We start from the raw sequence: 12,888 nt of genomic DNA, 5'->3' as shown, positions 1-12,888 counted from the left end.
TCTGATGTAATTCTCCAGCCAAATAATGTGTACAAACATGCATGTATTAGTGATAATAGCATACAAAAACATCCTATAAGGGGAAACTGACCCCACAAGATTGTGAGCATTAGGCATACAAAAATATATTTTGAGAGAAACAGACTCTAAAACGCGGACATATTTTCACGAGGACTGTAAAGAAATCCATAAACTCATATAGAAATGTGGACAAAGTTGTTTTCTGCTGCTCCAGAGAAGCGGACACGGAGCAATGGATTCAAACTACAAGAAAGAAGCTTTCACCTAAACATTAGGAAGAACTTCCTGACAGTAAGAGCTGTTCGACAGTGGAATTTGCTGCCAAGAAGTGTGGTGGAGTCTCCTTCTTTGGAGGTCTTTAAGTGGAGGCTTGACAGCCATATGTCAAGAATGCTTTATAGTGTTTCCTGCTTGGCAGGGGGTTGGACTGGATGGCCCTTGTGGTCTCTTCCAACTCTATGATTCTATTCTATGATTCTAACTGGACTAAAGACTGGAAAAATGAGAAACAGAAATTGACAGATTTATCCATCCCTATCTGTAAGCAGCAAAAAAGGTGTGTGTGTATAGAGAGAGAATGAAAGCATGCGTTGTAATTCCCCTAAGGGATCCCATATAAGTTGAACCCACAATGAGCAAACGTCCAAGACTTTTAAGTGGTATCATTAATTACAAAACAGACAGTTTAAAAGAAAAGAAAGAAACTTGGGATAAACAGAGAAAGCTTTAAAATGAACATGACTGATGTTCTGACCTTTGGTTTTGGACATTCAGGGTCAAGCATGTGGCTCGATGGAGTCCGTATGCATTTGGTGAACAGATGCCTTATGTTAACCACAGAGGTACATGGAAACACACTCATTTATATCCAGTTCCTTTTAAAATTCTTTATTATTTGTCACCAGGAAACATTAGTATGAGTGATCAACAACTCCATTTGACAGCCATTTGGAAGCCACAGTCACTTTTTAATTATTATTTACAGACAACAAAATACAAAGCCCTATTATCCCTGTTTGTTTTGTACCTCTTTAGAAAAGAGAGAGACAAAATGTCTGACTTAACTAACGGTTAAGTTAGTTAAGGCTGGGAGAGGGGGCAGAACCCTTTCTGCAAACATGCCAGTTCAAACCAAAGGTGAGGAACCTATTTTTGGCCTGCAGTCGCTCTTGCCTAACCCTCCAGCAGCTGCATTCCAGTGATGGGCACAGCCAAGACAAGAGCTCGCATGGCCATTAAAACACATACCAACAGGTAAGGTAGCTGTGCACACACATCAGAGGTTCCTACAGCCACATAAAATATAAACAAGATTTTCCCAAACACTCCAGTCAGAACCAGCTGACTTCTCTCTACTGCAACAATTAACGACGACAGATCATCAAATAATGTCAGATGGCTTCAGCAGCTCCTTCTTCAGTGACAGCTTTCAAGAACCCCTAGACTGAATCTTACACAGCCTGTCTTAATTTGCATCTTCAGCTGAAGAGATGCATATATGTATTTTAAGAGAAGGAAAATCACAAGGTGCTCAGATCCTTCAGTAGGGTGGAATTATTCATGATTCTCTCAACAGTAGAGATAGCTTTCCACATTAAACAACAACAACAACAACCTGAACTCAGCTTTCTTCAGCGTCTCCCTGTTTCTACCCAAGCAAGGATGTGGATGATAGAGAGCAAAGGAATTACTAGGGGATTTGTTTCATGAGTGCTGGGGGTTATGTGAAAGGACAGTGAGGCATTCACTATGAAGATGCTTTGTTGCCTAATCAGTGGACGTTCTCCAACAGGACCCTTATGATTTCTGCCCACACAGTGCCATGCACAAGAATGGGGGCCTTTTTTTTAAAAAAAATGCAAGCTGTATCCTTGCAAAATACAGTTATCACCACATATATACAGTATTACTAAGTAGCACTAAGTTGCTCCCCAGCGTGAGGAGATGCGTGTCACACAAAGGGAAAAGGAGCAAGAATGGATGCAATTCACCTAATTATTGGAAGGGAAGGGCTGCTCAAAAAAGGACCCAAAGTTGTTTACTACAGTCATCAATGACTCACCTCTATAATGGCATGGTCTCACTTAGTGTGTGTGTGTGGGGGGCACTTCCTGCCTTCCCTTATTCTGAAGGCCATAAAGTTTTGGTCTCAAATCTTCAGTGGATATTTTTTGCTTCTTTACCAAGTTATGGATACAAGGAAAATGGCACATACAAGCAAACTTACTCGTGACATAAGCCTTATGAAGTTCTAGAAAGCTCACAACTTCCATTAATTTGTAAAGCTTCATATCTTTAATAGCAGCCATGCTTTTATCTCTTGAAAACAGTTTTTTTTTAAAAAAAGAAAAGACAGTTTCCACAGGCTGCTGCCTGGTTTAACCAGAAAACACAATCCTTCATATGATATAATTATCAAACAGAGAACTCCGTTTTGCAATGTCTCTGAAATTCTATGCATTTGTCTATATCAAAGCAGTAAAGCATAGCACTGTTGAAATGAATGTTTTTGGCATTTAGACTTCAAAGTGACACATGCTGAAAGGAAAGAAAGTAACAGCAAATTGCAAAAAAGAAGAGCCAATGAGACAGCTTAGAAAATGTGCTGGGTTTAATCTACTAAGAAGTTGACTAATGCAAGCACCACTAAAATAAACTCAATGGTGGACTGGACCCACTGACAAGGCTCAAAACGGAAGCCAACTCCACAATGGGATTCAGCTCTTAAAAAAACTTCCTAAGACAGCTTTTTTCACTTGACCAAACCTGTCTCCTTCACTCTCATATGGCCCCTCGAGAATTGCAGAGTGTGCTCTACAACCTTAAGAATCTGATCATTTTTGTCTTTAGCTAGATCACATTGCTCTGCTTCTAATATACAATGCACTCTATGGAAAGGCAATGTTACCGTATGCTTCAGTGCGATTCCCTATAAGATAATCATCCAAAGGATTCCTGAAAGTATAACAAAGGCATTCTGAAAATATAGCAATAGTTCCTTTGCCTTATTTTCTGCATTTGCATTGTGATGCTTTCAACAGAGGGACATTGAAATACCAAACACGTGTCTACTCCACAACAGAAGCCAGGCATCAACCTTGCTGTTCAATTAAGAAAAAAGGGCATTTCAACACATATTTTCTAAAATGTTAGGGAGCATCTTTTGAAAACAACCTATAAAGCAATCTGGACATGTGATGCTTCGTGAAAAACCATCTGTTTTACCTTATCTGAAAAACTGGGGCACTTGGAAAACAGAAAGTGACATGAATGTTGCATGTTTGATATTCATCCTGCAAGCCCATTTTCATGCTAGTAAACGCAGTCACAAAGGCAGCTATCTAGTTTGTCAACTCCACACATTGACTTATAGCATCTTGCTGGAATTACAAATGAACTGCAAACTATGGATTCAAGAGTGTTAAGGGTTGCACAAAGAAGCAAATGACTTCTAAACTCATTCCAATAGCAACAGAGTTCATGTCAGGTTTCAGCTCCTATGTATTGTGCAAGAAAAGGCAGTGTTCCCAAATTAACTTATCAATAGCATCATCGGCTACAGGCATTTTCTCCATTACTGTATCCAACAAAGTTGTTGCTTTGCAACTCGCAACTTATGTATTTCTGCCTTACCAAGCATAGTCTTCATTACAGAACAACTTAGTTCTCAACTCTATAATTCCATCACCAAGATCTCCGAGTGATGTCTACAGTGCCTGTCTCCCGGTAGTGTTACAGGAGAGGGAAGTTTATATACAGTTATTTAAAAATAATGCATATAGGGCTTTCCTATCCTTGGAGAGGGAGGGGCCTATTTATTTTTAAAACTGCCTTCCTCTAGCACTCCCTCATGCCCACAGCCATTTTTAAAACTGCTCGATTTGCTTTCTTTTAGCTTTTTCAAATAATCATGGGGCCCTTTCCCTTCAAAAGCAGAAGGGTTTTTGTATGAGCCCCCAATTCTATCCCAGAGTGTGAAATACTGGCCATAGTTGTAATCAAAGAACAAATGGTGATCAGTGTGGTGGGCGGCACCATTGATAATTTCCTTCAGTACGCCAGGAACATGATAGTCCCCATCATGGATGGAGATTGTCCAGATATTGACGAAGACATAGAGGCCCAAATAGGTCACCTTGTGCAGGGGGAAAAGGAATGGATAGATGTGATACGGGACGCTTTGAAGGAAGCCATCCATGGGGTGAAAAGCATGGCTTGCAAATGGAGTTGGGACCTTCCACAGGTGATGGGGCTTGTGCAAACGCTGTGGAAGAAAAGAGAGGAATTAGAACCTTAGAATAGAAATAGAAACAGCCCACAACACTTTCACTTTAATACAGCAACAGAAAGCGTCACCCGTGACAAGGAAAGACCATTTTGAGATGCTCTGGCAGAGAGGTGGTGGATTATTTGTGTGTGTGGCTACTACAGGTAAGTGAGAATCAAGCTAGGCTTTTATTGTATTGCAAAATAAGATGACAAAGATCACAATTCTGCTACATGAATCCGTGGACCGGCTACATTTAAAATCTAGTGCACAGTCTTTAAAAAGCAAAGTGTGGAGAGTTGAGGGGTGGAAAGAGAGATACAGAAAAGGGAAATGCAACTGACAAATTGGACCATGCTTTCCATAAGGAAGAATTAACGCATCTGAGGCTTTTTAGTTTAGTTTAGAAAAGAGAGACAACTACTATCAAGTTATTTGGTGAAAAGAGTGAAATCCATATCTTACTGAGTGTTTGAAATGCTACGTAATTTTCTTTCTCTATGCTCTTCATGATTTATACATCTGTACTATGTCTGTCCTTGCGACCTCTATGTTCTGTCCTATGTTTTGATGACACTTTTTAAAAAAACTTTTCTTTTAAAGTAAATGTTCCATTCTCTCATCATTTTTGCCACCCTTTTGGATAACTTTCCCAGCTCAATGCCTTGAGATCTAGCACCACAGTAACTGTACCCCCTTAGCAGTTGGAGAAAGTTAACTCCTTGGTTTTCTCTTCCTCGGGGCCATATCATCCTTTGCACTTGATCCTATCAACAGTGGCCTGCTGGTGCTAGTCTTTTAGTTCTCTGGCTTTTCCTGCACGTTAAGCAAGTAGCCTCTAGGGCCAGATGCATATTCGTAAGTTTCCTACTTCAAAGTATATATTTATCACACAGCTTCAGACACATCTGCCTTGAATCCTATTATTAGTGGTCCACAGTTAAGCAAGTTATGTAGACACTGAACCGAGAAATTAAGACTCAAACAGCACAACCCAGAAAAGCTTAAGAAACAGCACAATGCTAACCTGGCTTATGACCACATAACTGATTTGCTACAGGGGAAACCATGCTAGAGAAGAGCACAATGGATGCAGGGTTTTCTTATCTCCAAACTGGCTGATCCTTGTATCAACTCTAGAAAAGCCTTCATGGATCAGACTGAGTTACATCTACTCTAGCATTCTATTTGCACCAGAAGCAAGGCATGAAACTGAGTGTCCTTCCCTGCTTTTTGTCTCCAGCATCTGGTAACAAGGGATATACTGCCTTGATACATGGAGAGTCCATTCACTCCACCTTCATCTGCACATGGAATGCATGCTCCAGATTGGGTGCACTGTTCTCTAAGCATGTCTTACTATTTAACACTTTGCCATACCTTATACACAAGCTTATGATGGAGAAATCGATGAATCCAGTAGATACACATATCAGTAAAGAAGAGGAAAGAGAGCATGCTGAGGATAACACCAAACCAACCTAGACAAAAAAAGAAAGGTGTGAGTGTTTTAAAAAATAGACCTTTAAGAATGTTTAGAATATTTCTGGATTTGTGCAATATTGGGTTATGAAAACAAAAAGTAGTTTTTATGAAATCCATTTTGAAAGAAGTTTCCTTACTTGAGCCTTTGGCAACGCTGAATCTCAAGCAAACAGAGATAATTAATACATTGGAAAGGATCTGAAGGCTAAAGAGATAAAACATGAAGAGCAACTCCCGCCAAACAAAGTCTGTTTACCAGGGCAAGGTGCTCAAATAAGGACAAAGGTGTTTTAGAAACACATATTGACTAAGCCGAAGGCACTGCTTCAGATGTTGCTGACCTACAATAGGAGCTCAGAACGTCTGGCCTGCAGACCATTCTTTGCCTTCCAGGGGGTCCAACTTGGCCACTTCTTTGCTAAACTGTTTCCCACTGTCAATCAGATGATGTCATCTGATATCACTTGTCAATCATCTGTGGTCAACTGAATTGTTGCGCCCTTGCTACAGCAACTTTGGATGCTGATTGCTATCTCCATGGCTAAAGGGTGAGAGTAATAGATAATTCTCAGACACACATAATATTTTGCCTCACTCACACATGGCTGGTTCATGACCAGCCCTGTCCTCTTGTTAAGGCTGTTGCTAAGGGCACTCTGGGAGCTTCCTTCTCTTTCACTTTCTCCAGATGAGAAGTGCTTGATACAGGATTTCACTGGAAGCCTCATTACTCTGTAAGCAACTTTTCTCCCTACAATTTGTGCTCTCTTTGTGTGTGTGTGTGTGTGTCTCTGCCTTTTATATGGCAGTGAGTAATATGTGGGCTGAAATGCTGTTGTAAAGCTGCAGTGGAAAAACTGCCCATCCCAAGGAGGTTGCGGAGTGATTTGTCCAGGTGCCCAGAAGATGGGCTGAGTCAGAGCTGAGAAACAAACCTGAGCAATACTTCCCTTGCGTGGAGCAAGCTTGTTTTCTTCTGTTCCAGAGTGGAGGACGCAAACTAACTGATCCAATTTATAAGAAAGGAGAATCTGACTAAACATTGGGGGGGGGGGGATTCTGATAAGTGCTGTTTCAAAGTGGACTCCCTCAGAATATGGCAGATGCTCCATCCTTGGAGATTTTTAAGCAGAGGTTGGATGGCTATCTGTCAGGGATGCTTCAGTTGTGATTCCTGCATTGTGGTGGGTGTGTTGCACAAGCTGACCCTTGGTGGATCCCTTCTGTACAGTATCTACAAATCCCATAAATTCCTCCACGATAATGGCCCTCGTCATTCTTCATAAAGTAGGGTTAGGTGCATTTTCTTCCATGCATGTTTAAGTGTAAGGGAAGCCCACAAAAGTTGCACATCCTGGAAGAATCCTGTTGCGGAAGGAAGCAGCGGCAGCCCACTTCACAGCACTGGCTGGAGAAGATCTCCTAATAATTATACCCTTATTACCTGCATGGCAGGTGAGCAAGATTCAGCAGTGGCGTAAACATCTCATGACAGACAATGGGGCTACTTGCCCAGCTGGAGCTTCGAAGTAAATAGCAGGGTGTTTTTTGCTCTCTGTGCTCTAGTGGTCAGTGTGAAGGCAGGGCTGAAATGAGGGATGCTGCAGTATAGCCTGACTGAGACTGAAAACCGAGGAGGGTGTGCAGCTGAAAAGCTAGCTCAGGGACTGGATGTCCATCTCTCAGATATTCTTCAGCTGCAATTTCTGTGTTGCAGGGGTTGGACTAGATGGCCCTGGGGGTCCCTTCCAATTCTACATTCCTATGATTCTACTGTCTTTGCCAGCATTTGTTCAAGTCGTGGAAGGAATTTGAAGGAGAGAAACAGTAGGTAGGGTTTTGCACTCTATCTTCTGCTGCTTTTGCACATTCAACCCCTTCCCTCCCCAAAACAAGGACAATGGGGAAATATCAGAGCTCAGTGGTAGTGCATGCAGAAGGCCCCAGCATCTCTAGGTAGTGCTGGGAGATGCTGCCAGTCTGTGCAGACAATACTGAGCTAGATGGACGAATGATCTGACTCCCTTTCATTCTAGTGCTTGGGCTTTAATATGCATGTCATATGTAGTAAGGTTCCATGAGAATAAATAAATAAGAGGACATCCTATGTACAACAAATGGTGGTTAGAAGAAATGAGAAATAAGTTACATAAAGTGGACTCTTGAGATAAGGAAAGGACAGAGACTTTGAACCAATACAGAGGACATGCCAAGCAGTTTCCTTACCATAAGGAGAGTCTTCAATGTTATCATAGAGTTTGCTGTAGCCTCTGACTTCAGCAAAGAAGATGGCAACAGTGGGGACACTGATCCATGGCATTGATTTGAGAGTGTATTTGATTTCACGCTGCACTTGATTCTGAACACAAGAGAAGACACTTTGTATAAAATAATATCCAGTACATTTACAGCATTTTAGAAAGTTTAGCACATATATTATCTCAGTAGTCCTTTTAAGGCAGAGCCGTGTTGTTATCTGCATACTGCAGGTGAGAAGTTGAAGCAGAGAAGGGTTTGCCTAATGTCACATGACAAAATGACATTTGAAACTGAGACTTCCTAGCTTAGTTGTTGCCAGTACAGTATGCTGCTTTGAGAAGCGTGCATGTTTTAAAAAACTTAAGTACGGTATCTATTCTTCCACAAAGCAGAAAGATAAACAGGTCATGTTTCTTTGTGAAAGACCTTGTTAAAGGGACTTATCTCAAGACATATGAGGTTTACTAGAACTGGTAAGGAAAGGCAAAACCTATTCTCCATCAGGTAACAATGTTTGTGGCTAAGTTAGCTGTGAGATTCCTAGGACCCCACCTGTTACTGTTGCCTGCATTCTGCTTTAGAGTTACTACCCTGGGGGTCTATGCTTATGGCACAATAGCTGTGAGGCCCTGCTTATTTAACCTCACCCAAAGAGCTTTCCTTTACTAGAAGAGCTAAATCCCAAGGTTCAAACCGCAGTATCTCTGAATTCAGGAGGATACCACACATCAAAGCCTTTGAAAGTCACCTGCAAGAGACTTTAGAGAGCTGCTGCCAGTCAGGTAGAAAGTTGTTAGGCTAGATCAGGACGTTGCTGGACAACAATTCCAATTGCTGCTGGCCACGATGAAGTCTGACAACATCTGGGAAGCCCTAAATTATGTTCTAGATATACCAATAATCTTACTTGGAATATGAGTACTCCATGTGTTCATACTCCAGTAATCCAGATTAGTTAACACAAGCACTAGAGTCACCACGGCAATCATAAGCAAGCAGGTTCAGAAAGAATAGGGGGGAAAGCCACCCTTAGAGCAGCGTTTCTCAACCGCTGTTCCACGGCACACTAGTGTGCCGCGAGACGCTGGCTGGTGTGCCGCGACGTGCGGCGACGAGAGGGGCGATTTGCGTTGTCACGTGCCTGGCGGCCGCCAATACTCACCACTTACCCGCCGGAAAGCAATATTTCTCCTCCTCTTTCCCAAAGCTCAGTGCAAACGAGCCTGGCGGCCGCCAATACACTTCACTGACCCACTGGAAAGCAATATTTGGCAAGTGTTTCTTACAGTCATAATTATAATATAGGGCGGCACAGAGTTAAATTTTTTAACTTTTTTAATGGTGGTGTGCCTCGTGTTTTTTTTCACGGAACAAGTGTGCCGCGGCCCAAAAAAGGTTGAGAAACACTGCCTTAGAGCTCTTTACCTCTGTGAATTGAAAAGGCGACCTCACTACATCCCATGACCCAATGAACATTTGCACAAAATAGTTGGAGTGTAACAACCTTAAGCAGCATTATTAGGCCTAGAAATGCTAAGAGAAGAAAATGCTTTCACTGAAATAGCAAATCACACTGAAATCTAAACTGTTTGCATTTCAAAATATTAGTGTTACAAACAAGCAAACAAAACCACCACCGCATACAGCAGAGGCCTGTCTGTGTACAGAAATTCCAGAAAGGTACATACAAGACTCTCTGAAGCCTAGCCATAGAGCACTGAAGAACTTAGAAAAGAGAAGAGCTGTGACACAGTGACTCACCTCCAAAAACTGAGGATGTTTCTTTAGCGAGTGATCAAATATGAAGTAGTAGCTGAGACTGCCAATCAGCAAATAAAGGACAAGAGCACCCACATTTGTTATGACAATAAGGCTAATAAACTGTCGAAAAGGGTTATCTTCTGGCCATGCGGCTGGATAAACATATGGCGTAAAAACAGAGTCATCTGCATATGCCAGGACAAGATCCATTGTTGTACCTGCATAAAATTGCCAGAAATTAATGGAAGGGGATACATCAAGCCACAGTGAAGAAACAAGAATGGTAACCTTGACAGGTAGGGTTTTCTAAAAATAGGCTACAATGCTGCAAATAAAAAGCTCGTATTCCTGAAAACACTGAGTTAACAAGGACCCTATGCAAATGAGTTCCCACCCATATGTTTAGTGAACTAATAATATACAATAATCTAACAGAATGCCAGCATGGCCAATGAGCAGAGTCAAGGAAGTAAAAAAGCTTTTCTTTAAAAGTCTAATAAGAAGGAACACATAATGTGGCAAAACGAGCATTAGTTAATGGGTAAGACAAACATAAAAGAATTTGAAGAGCTTATTGGTAAGATAAACTTTTACATAGTTTTTAAATACATTGGAAGCAGGAAACCACCTGCGGACATGGGAAAGAGGCTAGAAAAGCTATACTAATTCCTTATTTTGGCCTTCACTCTGGGAGGCATCCTACCAACTTTCAACACTTAATAAACTATAGCTCCCATAATTCTTTGGGGGAAAAGACAGCTATGACTGAAGCAGGCTTCCTCAAACTCAGCCCTCCATGTTTTTGGCCTACAACTCCCGTGATCCCTAGCTAGCAGGACCAGTGGTCAGGCATGATGGGAAAAAGATCTGGAGAGCCACGTTTGAGGAAGCCTGGGAAGTGAATTTATATTGTGATGCCCATGTGCTGCAGTGGTTAGCGTCAGACTAGGATCTGAAATCACCCATGAGACATCTGAAGGCAGCTCTGTTTAGGGAAGTTTTTAATGACTGATGTTTTAATGTATTTTTAATCTTTTGTTGGAAGCTGCCCAGAGTGGCATTGGGCCAGCCACACACTCTCAGCCTAACCTAACCCCACAGGGCTGTTGCGAGGAGAAGATGGCCACCTTGAGCTTCTCGGAGAAAAAGGTGGGGTATACATGTGGCGCTGTGGGTTAAACCACAGAACCTAGGGCTTGCTGAACAGAAGGCCGGCGGTTTGAATCCCCGCGACAGGATGAGCTCCTGTTGCTCGGTCCCAGCTCCTGCCAACCTAGCAGTTCGAAAAGCATGTCAAAGTGCAAGTAGATAAATAGGTACCGCTACAGCGGGAAGGTAAACGGCGTTTCCGTGTGCTAGAAGCAGCTTTGTCATACTGGCCACATGACCTGGAAGCTGTACGCCGGCTCCCTCGGCCAATAAAGCGAGATGAGCGCCACAACTCCCGAGTCAGTCACAACTGGACCTAATGGTCAGGGGTCCCTTTACCTTTTATACAAGTAATAAATAACTAAATAATGTTCTAAATGTATGGCCTAAGAGGCAGCTTCCCCCGTATTGCTTTGAGGACAAGCTACAGAACCTGCCAATTTGTTCCTGCTGTTTCAAAAAGAGCTCCTGCAATTGAAAAGCCACCATGATGCCCAAACGGATTGAATTTTAAGCTTCGCAAGTAACTGCATCCTACTTACCCAAAAGGGGCTTGCGCCCAGGAGGAGGACCAGAAGGTGGACTAGTGGGGGGCGACACCCCGTTGTATTCTGGGAACCGCCCGGCTTATGTCCTTCGAGCCGAGGGAGGCCCCTCGCCCTCCACAGGTGTTTCCTTTGCCTGCCTGATCCTGCGCCGCTCCTTCCTCTTACTCCGCCAAAAGCGCTGCGCAGGTCGAAATACAACTCTCTCGCGACGTGACGTATGAGCAGGTGAGCCGTGGGCGTGGCCGTTCCGGATAGCGGTCCAATGGCTGAAGAGGAAAAGAGCCGGCGGCTCGGTGGGTAAGAGAGGGAAGCGCTAGCCTGATGGGACGTCAGCGCCTCTGGCCAGGAGTCGCGCGACGCTAGCCTGTTGTGTGACGACACCGGTGCGTGGCTCAAGGTACGGCGTCGGATTGGACGGGTCTCCAGAGAGGGGCGGGGCGGTTGGAGGAAAGGAGGAGGCCGCGAGCGAATGGGCGAGCCGAGCGTCGAAAGGGGGCGGGGCTAGGCGTGTCGCGCTGATTTGTTTTGTTTTTCCGTTATTGAGGTAAAAAAAACACACCCTGTCAGAAGCTTCTGAAGGCGAGGATGGAGCTCTGAGGGGAAAGTTGGCCTAGTTTGTTTGTTTTTTTACCTCAGGTGTTTCAGCCTCAACAGCAGCTTGACGTGACCATCTTACAGCATAGCTGCCAAGTTCTCCCTTTTTTTAAAGGGAAATTCCCTTATGCTGAATAGGCTTCCTCACGAGAAAAGGGAAAACTTGGCAGCTATGCTTACAGTAATCAAGTTTATCTCACTTCACAAAAATTATTCACCACGTGATAGTAAGAAAACCCTCACAAACTTTACAAAAAAGGGATAAAAGGGATAAAACTATATAGACTTCGATGATATGCGCACTATCTGGAGGTCAATCCGATCCAATTCTGAATAAAATCTTTTCAGGATTGCATTGCATTGCAACCTTTCCTAACTATGGACACACACAGATTGACCCCATGGGAATGGGAAAAGATTCCTTCCAGACTTTTGGCATGATGCTGTTGCTCTAGTTAGTTAGTACCGTAGCACCAAGAACACTTCCTCGCTTGGAGCCAGATGTCCTCTAAGAGAAGGGCATCAGCATGAAACTTTTGAAGTTTGCTGGGTCCTATACTAAAACTCTGTGTCTCCTACTTAGTCCTTTGAGAGAGCTGGTGTGCCCAGCAGAAAGCAGGTGTGTAGAGCAATGGAGAACCTGTGGTCCATTCAGATGTTACTGGACTACAATGCCTATGAGTCCCAGTCACCCAGCCAGCATGGCTAATGATCAGGAATGATTGGAGCTGAGTTCCCCTGCCACTGCTGTAGAGCAACCCTATAGTTTGTGATCAAGGGGGAAAGAGAGCCTGCATTTATCTG

The 12,888-nt window shown here is 43.1% G+C and overlaps 1 protein-coding gene across 1 annotated transcript; it reads right to left on the bottom strand.

Moving 5' to 3' along the window:
* Positions 1-893: 893 nt before the first annotated feature.
* On the bottom strand, positions 894-11,863 carry SC5D (sterol-C5-desaturase). Its single transcript, XM_035139754.3, has 5 exons — positions 11,485-11,863; positions 9,794-10,011; positions 8,000-8,132; positions 5,669-5,769; positions 894-4,285 (listed from the first exon to the last, which is right to left on the bottom strand). The coding sequence occupies exons 2-5, from the start codon at positions 10,001-10,003 to the stop codon at positions 3,833-3,835; spliced, it is 897 nt and encodes a 298-aa protein (XP_034995645.2). The 5' UTR covers positions 10,004-10,011; positions 11,485-11,863; the 3' UTR covers positions 894-3,832.
* Positions 11,864-12,888: the final 1,025 nt, after the last annotated feature.

This window comes from Zootoca vivipara, chromosome 14 (assembly GCF_965207765.1).
Source record: "Zootoca vivipara chromosome 14, rZooViv2.hap1.1, whole genome shotgun sequence".
Lineage (NCBI taxonomy): Eukaryota > Metazoa > Chordata > Lepidosauria > Squamata > Lacertidae > Zootoca > Zootoca vivipara.
This window is presented reverse-complemented; position numbering and strand designations above follow the sequence as displayed.

Coding starts and splice junctions, on each gene's coding strand:
- SC5D (XM_035139754.3), bottom strand. CDS start 10,003: ATGGATCTTGTCCTGGCATATGCAGATGACTCTGTTTTTACGCCATAT. Junction 8,133..9,793: donor AACATCCTCAGTTTTTGGAG/GTGAGTCACTGT, acceptor TCTTGTGTTCAG/AATCAAGTGCAGCGTGAAAT. Junction 5,770..7,999: donor CATTGAAGACTCTCCTTATG/GTAAGGAAACTG, acceptor TTTTTTGTCTAG/GTTGGTTTGGTGTTATCCTC.